The following is a 14322-nucleotide window of genomic DNA, read 5'->3' as shown; positions in this document are numbered from 1 at the left end:
TTTAAGACCCCAGACGCTATCTCTTTTGATAGCCGGGCACCATGAGCTTTCTTCACCACATTTTCTTATTCACCCGCTTGTGCACATCTTTAAATGAGCCAAAATTAAGACAAAGGCTGCATGAAGCAGAATCATTTTATTCTACTTGGGCCATATAAAAGCCAATTATCCCAGAAGAAAAATATATATGATAATCCATCATTTTTCCTATTGATTTATGACACCTCAGCTTTCAAAGAGCAAGTTTTGTTCAGCTCATAAGTCTATCTTTGGATTCCATTCTGAAGTGATATATGTCTACAACAGCTTATAAGTATGCCTTATTACTGGCCAAGAAAGCGTCCTCTTTATATTACCCATTTTCATCTATTATCCATAATATGTAACAAGAAAATTTGTTCTCAGCAAAAATTTGTTAGGTATTTAATTGGAAAAGCATTGAATTTGTAAAAGTATAGAAAAAGCTAAATATTTGTGATACTAAACATGGCACTTCTCTCCATAGTGTCTCTCCATCTATGCCTCGCATGTCTTTGTTAGACTTACTTATTACTAGATTTATTTCTCTATAGACTGGCCTATCCTGGATTTCATATATAAAACCATACAAAACACAAACAGAAAGCAAAGAACAAAACAAAAGTGTGGTAGTTGCATAATCTGTCAGCTTGAATGAAAGGGTGGAGTCTAGCCTGTCAATCAGGTCATAGCCCACACCCTCTGTGTGGGCATGTTTTTTTCCTGAGGATTCTGGGAACTTCTGTCGTCCTCCTTGGAAGCAGGACATACATTCTTTCTGCTTGGCATTCCTGTTGACAAGCCACATGGAGCTACAATGATGGAGCCAGAGCCCTGGAGCTGGTGGAGCCACATGGAAATACATGTCAGCGCTGAGATGCTTCCACCCTGATTTTCCACCCACTGGCCTGTGATCTTCCTGCATTCAGTGTCAGTGCATGTGTTGCGTGATTCTGAAGAGGAATTTATAGACTGGTATGGGACATATGGGCTAGTATCAGACTTATGGACTTGATCTGGACTGGGCTGGGCTGTTTTCTTAATATAGAACTATAAATTTGTTTCTCTAGTCAACCTGAACTAACATAACTACAAATAAACCAACAATGATTACAAAAGAAATGGAAAAGCAGAAAATTTTAGAAATGGAAACCAACTTTAAAATGAGTCAAAAGGGTGATCAAATGAAAAGGCATTACATTTTAACTGAACTACATCATCTGTAATCGACCTTAAAATGCAGTTGGATAGGAGGGCTATTCACATCCCTTGACTATGGTCAGAGGGGATTTACCGGAGGCTTAATCCATGTGGGGACACTGCAAATGGATTTGGGCTTCCACAGTGATCCATAGCCTTCTGGAAACAAGGTGTTCACAATTTACGATCTAATACTATTCCCTTCTTCGGATTTGGATTTTATTATTTATAATCCTTGGATCACACAGGCTGGTGCACTTCTTCCGTGTTAACTTAGTTGTTGCCTCACTTAGATGGGTGCTTGTTTTAAGACAAGCCTTTAAGACCCGAAACATTATTCTTTCTGATAGCCAGGCACCTTCTGGCTCCTTCCTACCACCCTTTGCTATAGCACCCTTATCTTCAGTGATTTCATGAGGACAAGTATCCAGTACAGCCATGTCATAAGAACTAATTTCCTGAGATTAGGGTTAGAATTAAGTGCGAGCGCAAAATCCACTCATACATCTATGGTGTATCCTTGTCTCTGGTTCACTTTAGAGACATTCTTATCATTTTATATAAAAAACATCATAAATGATCCCTCTGAGACCTAAGATAATTCTTTTGATGGTGTCATCAATTTAGCCAATGGCAAAGAACTTAAAACACTTTTGAGAAAAGGAAATAACAAATATAGGTGGCTTTTCAAACCACAATACATGCATTGCTGACTTGTACAGATTAAACTCTTAAGTGACTGGACACAATGGGGTTGGTGATACAACATTTTCAATAACACTCATTCACCAAGGCAGAAACATGTCTACCAGACTAGTTTATGTCATAAGAAAGCAAGGATAGCATTAAAATAATAACTATATTGTAGTTCCAAGTTATCATTCATTGAGTACTGTGGTAGTTACAAAATCTGGTGTCAATTTGAGGATTAAGAGTATAGGGGTGGAGTTTAGCCTGTCAATCGGGTTACAGCCAATGAGGCGTCTGTGTGGGCATGGCCTTCTCCTGAGGATTCTGGGAACTCTGTTATTTCCTCCTTGGAGGCAGGGAGACACTTTCTGTCTCTGTTCACATAGCAACTGACAAGACACATGGAACTACGCTAGTGCCCTTAGCTAGAGAAGTCATATGGAGACCCCTGCTAGTGCTGAGATGCTTACACCACCACTGGATCCACAAGACTTCCCACCCACTGGCCTGTGATCTTCCTGCGTTCGGCATCATGGCATGTGTTTTATGAGTCTGAAGAGGACTTCATAGCTTGGTATCGGACATATGGATTAATATCGGACTTATGGACTTGATCTGAACCGGGCTGGGATGTTTTCTCAATATTCAATTGATCTTGTATATAAACCTCTTTCTTATACACATGTGAGTCTCCCTAGGTTTGTTTCTCTAGTCTACCCAGACTAACATAGGTACCTCAAAGCAATAGATATGAACCAAAGTCCAACCACCACCAATTTTATAACCTTGGGATGGCAGTCATAGGGCAGTTCAAACTAAGCACAAGGGAGTATGTAAGTTCCTTCAATCTGTTACAGGTGAGTTTGAGGTTAAGCCCAGGTCACTTAGTGGGTTTTCTACACTGAATCCTTCTAGTGTGGTCTATGAAGGATATTATATGCCTTGAAAAGAAAGAGTCTAAGGTCCCAATCAATAGACTATAGCAGTCAGCCTGGATCACCAAGGGCTAGACAGAAACTAGGTCAAACGTGTCTAACTGGGAACATAGTATTGGGTGTGCTCTTCCCTTGGGTACTACATAAGTATTGTGTTATTTTCCCAATGGGAATTTGTTCCACCCAGTTTACCCACAAACAGAAGGGTAATTGCCTTCTCCAAGACATACATGCCTGCTTTCCCAAACCTGACTTGAGTTTCCTGTAAGGTTCACTTATCACTCTTGTAAGATTGTCTGCTGATTTAGGGTGACCTTAGCACAATGTTGTACGACAGTAACTAAATGGTTTTCTTCCTCTCCCTCCATCTTTTGAAACCAACCCCAGCTGAGGGAAGTTTCCTTTGTCAAAGTGATTTTTAAGATGTACATATAAACACTCAAACTAACTGCCATTGAGCCAATGATGGCTCATAGTGACCCTACAGGACAGGGTAGAATTTCCCTGTGAGTTTCTGAGATTGTAACTGCTTATGGGAGTAGAGCCCTGTCTTTCTGCCAAGAAGCAGCTGGTGATTTGAACTGCTGACTTGTGGATCACAGCCCAACACATAACCGCTATGCCACCACATATAAAGGGGACGACTTCCCAGAGGATGTAATATCTGACCTCGGTCTTGAAGGTTAATTAGGCATTCACTGGGAAGAAAAGGCAATTTAGGTTCTGTGCAAGGGCAGTGAATTATTCAGTGTGACTCTTCCAGCTAATGTTTCTAACTCCCACCAATCAACATTTCTGTGCATGGGTCTGGGCAGGTGGGGAAAGATACTGATAGGATATTCATTGAAATTACCATCCTGCTGTGTATAAAATGAGATCTCAGAGAAGCAGGAGGAGGGATCTTATAGCCAGCAAAAGCCAAGAGTGGTTTGTGTCCTCTGGACCCCGATCCCTGTGCAGTGAACCAGCCTCCTATGTGCAGATGACAGTGATACCATCAGAGGAGCAGTGGCAGAGCCAGGAGCTCTAAGATGGAACATGGACTTCTCCACCCATGGAGCAAGTTGAGTGCTTCTGTGCAGGAGGCTGGCTTGAGGAGTGGGGTGCCTCTGGGCACTTAATCAGGGAAGCTGGACTTGTTGACCCACAGAAGTGGAGCTGAGTGCCTTCAGGCTGAGGTTTACTGGAGCGGGGGAGGTGCCTATGGTACTTAATTCAGGAAGCTAAGCTTGCTGACCCATGGCGATTCCTTGAGCTGGATGCCTCCAGTTGAGTCCTACAGCACAGTGTTGGGACCTTCGGGGCATTTATTAGCAGATCTGAAACTTCATAACACATACTGGTGATCAACTCCCCTGAGTGTTTCTCACTGGTATTACAACTTGTTAACATCCTTTAATCATGAACTTTGTCGGCTTCTGTGTAGCCATTGCAATGGATATTAGAACCCAGAGATCAAGTAAAGAAGTAGAGAGTACTGGTAACTAGAGAAGTAGAGCAGTGAATATATTAAGACAGTGCACTCATGAACCAAAACTGTCATTTTCTCTTGATGTCATTTGAATAATCAAGAAAATGAAAAATTTTAAACACTAAGAAAAACAAAATGTAAAGTCATACTATCTAATTTTAGGGCTCAAAATGTGAGGGTAAGTAAAAAAGTACTGCTACTGGGGCTTATTCTAAATATGTACCAACATGTCTGTGTGATCAGTGGAAGGCTGTAAACAAGTTCTCTCAGTAACATTCTTGTCTTAGTCTCACTAGACTGCTTAAAAACAACAATGACAACAACAGTAAAACAAACAGAAGAGCACCTCCTGAGGGCCTCTGCTGGGCCAGTTAGTCACAGTACAAAGGTCCACTCAGAAGGTTGTAAGTGATAATCTTGGCAGTTTTTTTCAAAGGACACAGGACAATCATGGGGGTTTATTCTATAAGAGTTTTAGGAAAATGAGAACTGCACTGCTAAGAACAAAGCCAGGAGAGTTTCACCAAGGAATTTTGACAACGCTCATGCATTCCTCCAGTGTAGCAAGGGCACTTCATTGGGAAACCTTACCTCATTCACCCTAAAGCCCGGACCCGTGCCCTTTCAGACTCTTTTTAGTCCCCCAAACTCAAAGAACATTTAACAGGTACATGATTTGAATGCCAAAAGAGTACCAAAATTTCTCTTTTACGTAGTACAAATGGAAGGGCAGAGAATTCTGTAGGGGAGGGATAAAGACATAGATATACCATCTTCGGAAGTGTATAGACCAAAATGGAGGCAATGCAGAGAAAAAAAGCTTCGCATTTTGATATTTTTGATTAGTAAATAGTTCTATAATTTTATAGCAATCCTCTGTGACTTACCCTCATAATAGACTGGCTTACAACATGAACAACAACACCCGTGAGTAATGGTCTCCCTTAAACCATGAACTATACTAAATCCAACAGTCACATTTACCCCAAAGCAAAGGCGACAGGGAGGGGAGAGTGAGCTAGATCAAAGCAAACAAACAAACGAACAAAACAGACAAAAAGCAAAATGGAAGTAATGAGGAATGCTGACACGATGTACCAATGTATTCAACAGCACAGAACAATTTGTATACAATTTATTAAAAGGGAACCCAATTTGCTGTGTAAACTTTCACCTCGGGCATAACAAACTGTTAGAAGAAATAACTGTTTATGAGAGGGCTTCAAAGAGTTCATGAAGAATTCAATTGTCTTTTACTTCTATTTTTCCAAGAATTTTTTTGTAGCTCTTTCATATGTTTTCAAATTTAAAAATTTGGCAAATAGTCTAAGTAACACTATTCAAACCCTTAGTTTGAGATACTGTGCTCTATTCCAGGTAGATTATTTTTTTAAAGATCCCCCCACCCCCCAAAAAAAACACCACCTTACATACAGTTACCATAGTCTAAATGTACACAGCACTATCTTGACTACACAATTCAACCTAAGAAGACCTTATTTTTACTAGTCTCAAGATTTGCAAAACAGTTTCCTGTCCTGTCAAAAATCAATCGAGGTTCAACCCAAATCCACCTTGATTTGCAAGCCTTTCAAATCTTTCTTGCACGCCTTTCCCACATGCTTGCAGGGGGTGACTCTGTTTTCCCCTAGACACTGACAGGTCTTTTTGCTACTCCACCTTCCCTACAATTGTATGCATGGGAGTTTTCACTTTCCTATTTTGAAGTACCAAAGACAGCCAGAAGAACAAACACATCTGTCTTGGAAGAAGCACAGGCAACCTGCTCCTTAGAAGCGAGGCGGTTACAACTTTGTCCTGTCTATTCTGGACATGCGATGAGGAAAGCCCCGTCCCGGGAAAAGGACATGCTTGGTAAAGTAGGAGAGCAGTGAAGAAAGAGGAAGACAAGATGACATTGACCATAACCATTCTGAGGAGGACGCAGGACTGAGTGTGCTTCGTTCTGTAGTACACAGGGTCACTGAGTTGGAACTGACTTGATAGCACCTAACAGTACTATTCACCAGGTTTTATGCAGACAGAACTGCCTAATTCATCATTTTTCATTATAAACCAGGTTTGTTATAGACTCTAGTCTAAAAAATATTTCCTGCAGCAAAGTAAAACTATTTTGTGTACCTAGTTCTTAAAAATTATAGTAGGCAGTGTGCTTTTCCTATTTGTAACGGATCTTGACTATACAAAAAGTATTTCAAAAACTTCATGGAAAAATCCCTGTATCTTTCAACTCAGTTTTTCTACAAATTTTTTGAAGCTTCCTTGTATTTGCAGCCTCTGTTCATAGCTATGAACTGTTAGATCGCATTTGCTAAATTTCCTTCGAGTTTTTACAATAGCAAAAATAAGTAACGAAATTGTCTGATATAGTCAATCTGTTCTCTACTTGAATGTTCACGTGGTAGGAAATTGTGAGGGAAGTGTAAAGTAGATAAAGAACAGGGAAGAATAGGAGCATTATTTACGATAGCTGAAAGGTGGAAACAATCCAACGGTCTATCATCAGATGAATAAGTAGGTAGAATGTGGTATATCCACAGAACGGAATGTTGCTGTTTAGTCACAGAAAGAACTGAAGTCCTTACACATGTTATGATGTGAATAAACCTTTACAACATTATGCTGAATGAAATCAGTCAGACACAAAAGAAAAAAAATGCTATCACCTGATATCAACGATTTGGATGAGGGAAACGCAGAGGGAGTGGTTTATTAGTGTTCACCAGGGACAAGTGGAGGAAGGGTATGCCAAAGGCATGCTGAGTTTCTGTGTAGGGTGATGTCAAACTTTCAGAACTAGACAAGTGGTGATGGAAGCACACAAACTGGTGAATGGCATTATTGTGATTAAGAAAGGTTACCAAAGCAAACATTTTATTATATGTGTTTTACCACAATAAACCTCTTTTATTATATAAAAAAGAATTAAGAGAGAAATCAAGCATAGCTTTTGGTTACTTTGATCAAAGATCATATAGCTATGTATCTAAATTTTTTCTACCAGTAATTTTAATATACAAAATTCCTTGGGCAAATGCATTCAGATGACTGGCTCTATGTTTCCCAACTGTGTTCATCAATATTATTTAATATAGCATCCATTCAAGATCCTAAATGGTATTTCATTATCAAATTTAAGAACATAAGCATAAGAAACTTACATTACTTAGTCTAACTAAAATTTATTTTAGAAACAAATAAGGTACAAAAAGGCTGTATTATGACTTACCTCCACCAAAGTCAAAGAATTGAATTTCAGGCCTGTAGACTTATATTCAACTTTAAATATTCCAGAAACAAATATTAAAACATACCTGTCATCCAAAACTATAATAATTTCACCGTGCTTAAAAGTGAGTTCATTGTCCTCAACGGCTTCAAAATCGTATAAAGCTCTCACTTTCCTTGCAACCTTACTATTTAACTGAATTTCCGCAGATGGATATAAGGATTTTGTTTCTGTGTGCTGCTGCTTCTGCTCTTGCAAAGATAATTCAATAGCTAGTTTGAAAAAAATCAAAGGTAAAAAGAGATAATCAGACTTAATTTTGATTTTTTTAAAAATTTAAAAATCATTCCTGAACACAGCTCTTCAAGCTCGTGGTGATGAAGACTAACTCAGTGTTGGGCAGACTATGCAATGCACGAGAGGCCATGCACGAGCCCTCACACGGGGTGTGGGCCTTGGTTTCACGCTGACACAAAACCCACCACCAGATGACGCTTGCAGATCAACTGGCTATCCCAGGAGGAGGAGCGCTAGTTTGGGCCTTTGCTACCAGTATCACTTTAGAGTTGGGGTAATCATGACCCCTTGTTAGTATACATGAACGACAAATCTGGTTGATTGCCTTGAGAGACTGGCTAGACTAGAGCTAAATGTAAGCAGACCCATCTTCCCAGACGTTTTCCATCATATTTAATAAACTGAAACTTGAACTTAAAAAAAAAAAAATTAAAAATCATTATATAAAATATTTGATTAAAATAAATCAAATGAACTATGTATTTGTTCAACTAACTTCTTAGGATAACATTTTAACTTTTCTCTTAGGGAAAGGGACAATGGAGGAAGAGAACCATGACTTTTTGGAAATACACTTTTTGCTCATTGCTTATTACCACAGCCCGTTATACACAACAGCGATTTTATTTATAGGAAACAGACTGTGACATTACGGTATGAGTAGGTTTCCATACAGGATGGGCTACAAGCATATTTCTGTGCCTGGCTCATAACTTTGGCATTTATGAAAAGGTGAAATGTAATCTCTCCAAAGGTAGAAATTAATTGCACATTTTTGTTAAGGGTGAGGAATTAAATCCATTTTATATCACCTCATTTGCTTTCCCTACTTTTCAGTTCCAACTGGTTTTTAGATTTAAGGTAGAACTAAAGCATAGCCTTTTTTACTATAATTTTTATTTCAATACAATGTTCTGGCAAGAGTGCTTTATGCGACACTAACTTACACACTTGGATCACTTACCTTTAGCCATGTCTTCTTCTTCTTTGTTTTTGTTCGCGGATGTGCCATTCTTGGCAGCAGCTGAGACAGTCTACAAAAGTACAGGGAAAATGAACACAACCACCACTTTCAGAGAAAATACAAGCTCTGTAATTACTTGCACATGCTAATTTAAAAAAACGATGTAACAAATGAATTTCATTTAAAAGGTCTTTATGAAAATTTTAAGTAGTTGTTTTCAAATACTAAAATAAGACATCAGAATTTTCAAGAAAACATTATAAACTCGCAAAGGGCATGAACTGGCTTACATTTCACATAAATCCAAATGCCACACAGAACTTGACATATATGAAGTAGTCAAATACTTATACAATAGGTACTCCTGAATGAACTTCAGTATTTCAACTGTCCTAGATCTCTTACTCAGTGAGGGAAGGCTATCTTCCTCTAGAGGATACACCCAAGAAAAACCAGCAAGAAGTCAATAATAATCCCTGAAGAGAGTAGGAAGCAATGAAGAGAAGAGGTGGGAAGACAGGGACAACAGGTTCAGCTCTGTGTATACATTCTAAGTCCAGGTGCTTGGATAGTAGTGAGTCTTCAGCCATAGGAGAGGATAAAGGATGTTTGTAATAGTTGGGTTTTGTGTCACCTTGGCTGAACCAGGATTCCCAGTGGTTTGGCAGTTGAGGCCTAGGAGTCCTCTGTAATGTGGCCTCTCTCCCTGTGACACTACGAGCCTTTGGCACCCACTAAAATTTTCCTCTAGGAAACCCCCAGGGAATCGCTAAGGGTCAGCACTGATTTGATAGCAGTGAGAAAGTTATCCTCTAGAACCCAAATAAATTTTGAGTCCTACAGTTCCACTCATCTTATAAATGAGACAGTCACTCCACACATATCCACTCTTCCAATAAACAAGTCTCAGGTTCTTTTGTTTCCGTGTATTTGCCATGCAGTTTTTCCTGTATGGCTTCTTCACTCCTCTGTCTTTCAAAACACACTGAAGTCTTACCTATTTTTTAAGGTAGTCCTCCTTCAGTATGCCAATCTATAGTTGGCTTTGTGCCTTGGTACTGAGAGAAATGGTATCTATTTTTTGTACCACTCATCCCATGTTTGTCACTTGTACTTAAAAATTTTTTTTATTAAATACTTTCATTGGGGGCTCTTACAGCTCTTATCACAATCCATACAGTCGTCATTTGTGTCAAGCACATTTGTACATATGTTGCCATTTTTAAAAGTTTTTTCCCCCCTTTCACTTGTATATGGATACCCTTTGAATTACTGTAAATTTCTCGAGCATCTGAACTATCTTAGACATCAATATCTTTTGAAAGACTAGAGTAGTAATTTACAAAGATTCTGTATGGTTAGAGAGCCGAATGAAGGTCAAACATGACAGTGGGGCAGAGGAAAGTAAAAGGAAATAGAGGGAAGAACTAGGAGACAAACATGTCAACAAAGTGTCAACAAAGATATTTATAGAGGTATAAACATAGGCATATACATATGTAAATATATTAGTATATAACGATTGGGATATAGGTCTACGTACATATATTTATAAGTATTAAGGTAGCAGACAGACTATTGGGCCTTTACTCAAGTCCTCCCGCAACACAAAAACACTTTGTTCTAATAATCTTGCATTCTGTGATAAAGACAAAATGGGTGCATAAGCTAATGCGAAGAAAGATGATGGTGCGTGGCTATTACAAGATATAGCATCTGGGGTCTTAAAGGCTTGAAGTTAAAGAAGTGGCCATCTAGCAGGGAAGCAATAAAGCCCACATGGAAGAAGCACACCAACTTGTGTGATCACGAGGTGTTGGTAGGATCAGGTATCAGGCATCAGGTATCAGGCACCAGAAGACCCAAAACAACCATTTTGATGTGAATGAGGGGGATCAGAATGGAGACCGAAAGCCCATCTGCAGCCAATTGGACATCCCCTCACAGAAGGGTCTCAAGGAGGGGATGGGCCAGCCAGGGTGCAGTATAGCACCGTGAAACACACAACATTCCTCTATTTCTTTAATGCTTCCTCTCTCCCACTATCATGATCCCAGTTCTGTCTTACAATTCTGATTAGACCAGAGCATGTACATTGGTACAAATAGGAGCTCTCAACACAGAAACCAGGACAGATAAACCCCGAGGACCAATAATGAGAGTAGCAATACCATGAGGACAAGGGGAAGGTGGGGGGGAAGAAAGGAGAGAAATGGGGAACAATCACAATGATTGATGTACAACCTGCTCCCAGGAGGACAAACATAAACATAGGTGAAAGGTGTAAAATATGAAAATAAAAATAATTTTTAAATTATCAAGGGTTCACGAAGGTTGGAGGGGACAGGGAAGAGGAGTTGATACCAAGGGCTCAGTAGAAAGGAAATGTTTTGAAAATGATGATAGGAGCATATGTACAAATGTGCTTGATATAATTGGTGTGTGGATTGTTATAAGAGCTCCCAATAAAATTATTTATTAAAATTAAAATTAAAAAATATTTTGCATGGTTGATGTGCTTTTCAAAATTCCTCTGATATTCAGAAGACATTTGTTCAACAATCAGAATATCTACTACAGGTAAAGCAATAGATTACATAGGTGCATAGAGGCAGGAAATACAATTCAGACAAATCTTGCCTAGCCTTTACATAACATATAAACCTTCAAAGTAGCACAGAATCAACTGAATCAGAATGAATTTACCTGAGCACCTGTTGAAGGAAAAGTAATTCCTTCTTCTTTCATAGATTTAATAGTTGCAGCTATTAGACTAAACTGGGGATCCTTCTGAAATTCTTCTGACCATTCCACCATTAAAGATTTCAGTTTTTCACACACTTTAGGGTGAACCTTTTTAAAAAAGAGAGAAAGAGAGCAAAAGAAAAAGGCCAAAAAAAGAAAAGTCAGTGGTTAAAATAATCATCTATTAGCTACAAAAAAAGAATTATCAAAATTCTCTTTCATTATATGAGCAACAACAAATATCTAGGTTAAATTTCTAGCCATCATAATTGATAGATTCCTATTTGCAATTGAGATATATCCATTTCTGGCAAAAATTAACCTTTTTAAACATCAATTTCTAAGTCTTACTTTGATAACAACTAATATTTTATATTCAGAGGTACTATTTTCTCTTTTCTTAATATTCTCAGTTTTAGAGTAAGCTTTTCAAATCCTGGGATTTTTGCCACTAATGATAAGAAAATGATACTTTAAAATTTATGTCAAAGAAAATTTTAAAATAACATAATAATGAAGCCTCTCTACCAAGCTCTAAAACAAAGGCACTCTTTGCTCCCGACAGCAGTCAGTCCAATGGCTGGAGTCACAGGCACCTGAAGCTAAATCTTGGCTTGGGCATGGCTGTGGACACCCAAACACAAGATCAAACGGGGAACCTGACTCTCATAGTTGTTAGCAGCTTTCAACCAACCAGGACAGTCAGCCTTCCATATCCATGAGTTCTGCACCTTGGAACTTTTAAAAATCAATTAAGCAATTAAAGTAATCCCTCAAAGACTAAGAGAAAGTACAAAGGGCTATTCACATATCATTTACATTGTATTATAGAAATTGTAATCTAAAGAAGACTTAAAATATACAGGAGGATATGTGTAGGCTATAGTCTAATACAATACTATTTTATCTTAGGGATCTGAGCATCCACAGGTTCAAGTAGCCATATGGGCTCCTGGAACCCATCCCTAGCAGAAGCGCAAGAGAAGGCTGTACATGTTTAAGATGTTGAAAAGCTGTGTCTGCTGACGAGTCCTCAATGAAGATCAGCCTTTAACAATAGCGTGTTTTGGGAAGGAACACAGGTATTTCTGGTGTTACAAATGAAGACATCAAGTTTCAGAACACGAATTTTATATCATTTTGAACTTTTCAAAAGAGGATTTCAATTATAACTTTATTACTGCTATGCACAATTTAAAAAGCTATATATAAAATGATATATATGAATTTTAACATGCAAACATTTTTAAAAATGTTACCTTGTTTTTTATCACAGCACGCACTTCTGTTGCAAAATCCCGTGAACATACTTCTAAATGAAATATCTTTCCACAGTTTGCCACACAAGCCCCAAGAAGCTATTGATTAAAATAAAAATTAATAAAGGAATATGTAAATATCATATGTAACTTGCTCAAATCAACAACCATTTAAACATTGGACTCACTATTAATGTGGCTTTACTTACAGTGAGTGCCTGCAGAGCAACATGGGGAACTTTATGATTCACCCTTTTCATGATGGCTTTCAGGCAGTCTTTTGCTCTAGGGAGAAAAAAGGAAGACCATTGTGCATGTATTCAGAATTTCAGGACAAATATCGAAAGTATATGGAATTTCTCTATTAAATAACTTAAAACTTAAATACAAATTGAGGAAAACATTACTTTGTCAATAAATAAAGTTATAAAATGATTTTACACTATCTCACATATGTTGTAGAAAAAATGTGAAAGGCTGTGGCAAAGATTGCATGTTCAAAATTGCGACAAAATATTACATAAAAGGTCAATCAATACAAAAAAAAAACCTATGGCTTATAATCTATCTTTTCATTTCTTCCAGAGCAAATTTTCATTTTTTGGGGAAAACAAATTAGCAAGATATATAATCACAAAAATTCAAGTAGGAACAGGAGAATGCATTTTGGCAAGCTGTGTAGGTGAAAACCAATATTTCAATCACTCATCCAAACCTCTAAAGCACAAACAGCTCAGTGAAATGTTATATCATCCCCAAAAGAGTATCTTTATATATAATTATATTTGCCTATTCATTAAAGGCTTTTTTAAAACTACATTACCTATTTTATTATTATATTCATTTTCTTTATTAAAAAAGCTTCAATAAAGGTCTAAGTCACAGAGGAATTCCCTAAATAGCTCGTCTATTCATTGTTAACATGTGCTCCTATTGTGTCAAGCTTTAATTATATATTTTAGTATACCTCAACCCAGGGTATTCAGTTGAACTGATTTCCATTTGTTCTTTCAAGACAAAGCTTATCGCATAAATCAAGCCTCCAGGCTCTTTACCTTTGTCCCCCAAAAGTAAGTAGCAAAATCCCATTTTCTTTTCAAGGATACATCCAAAAAAAGGCACATATGTCATCAAGTTCTTTAGACAGGCACTGGGCTTGACTGGGTATCTTACCCATTAGGTGTGCTTCCAACTTTGTCACATATGTCCATAATAAGACCCCAATCTTCTGTAGTGTTGTACTCATTCGTGGCTTTTTCTAGAAGATACATGGAACAGACAAAAAAATTAGGACAACCTTACATGACCCTAACATACCCATGAAGTCACGTTAATAAGACATCTTTTCTCTTGCCAAACAGAAAACAAACACAGAAAAAAACCCAAGCAATAAAATACTCCTGCTGGGTGCATAAGCAAATGTGGTGAAGAAAGCTGATGGTGCCCAGCTATCAAAAGATATAGTGTCTGGGGTCTTAAAGGCTTGAAGGTAA

General features: G+C 38.0%; 1 protein-coding gene across 2 annotated transcripts in view; it reads right to left on the bottom strand.

Moving 5' to 3' along the window:
• STAM2 (signal transducing adaptor molecule 2) overlaps positions 1–14322 on the bottom strand; it is a 62665-nt gene that overhangs the window by 23172 nt on the left and 25171 nt on the right. For both annotated transcript variants that reach the window (XM_004703820.2, XM_045299069.1), the window contains exons 2-7: positions 14003–14087; positions 13039–13114; positions 12830–12928; positions 11532–11678; positions 8826–8895; positions 7650–7836 (exon numbers count right to left, since the gene is read on the bottom strand). In XM_004703820.2, the coding sequence (XP_004703877.1) occupies positions 7650–7836; positions 8826–8895; positions 11532–11678; positions 12830–12928; positions 13039–13114; positions 14003–14087 (664 nt within the window). The remainder of the gene's footprint in view (positions 1–7649; positions 7837–8825; positions 8896–11531; positions 11679–12829; positions 12929–13038; positions 13115–14002; positions 14088–14322) is intronic.

The sequence above is a fragment of the Echinops telfairi genome, unplaced genomic scaffold (assembly GCF_000313985.2).
Source record: "Echinops telfairi isolate 266 unplaced genomic scaffold, ASM31398v2 ScPeMD7_4;HRSCAF=17, whole genome shotgun sequence".
Classification (NCBI taxonomy): Eukaryota; Metazoa; Chordata; class Mammalia; order Afrosoricida; family Tenrecidae; genus Echinops; species Echinops telfairi.
The sequence above is the reverse complement of the archived record's forward strand: the minus strand, read 5'-3'. Positions and strand labels throughout refer to the sequence as shown.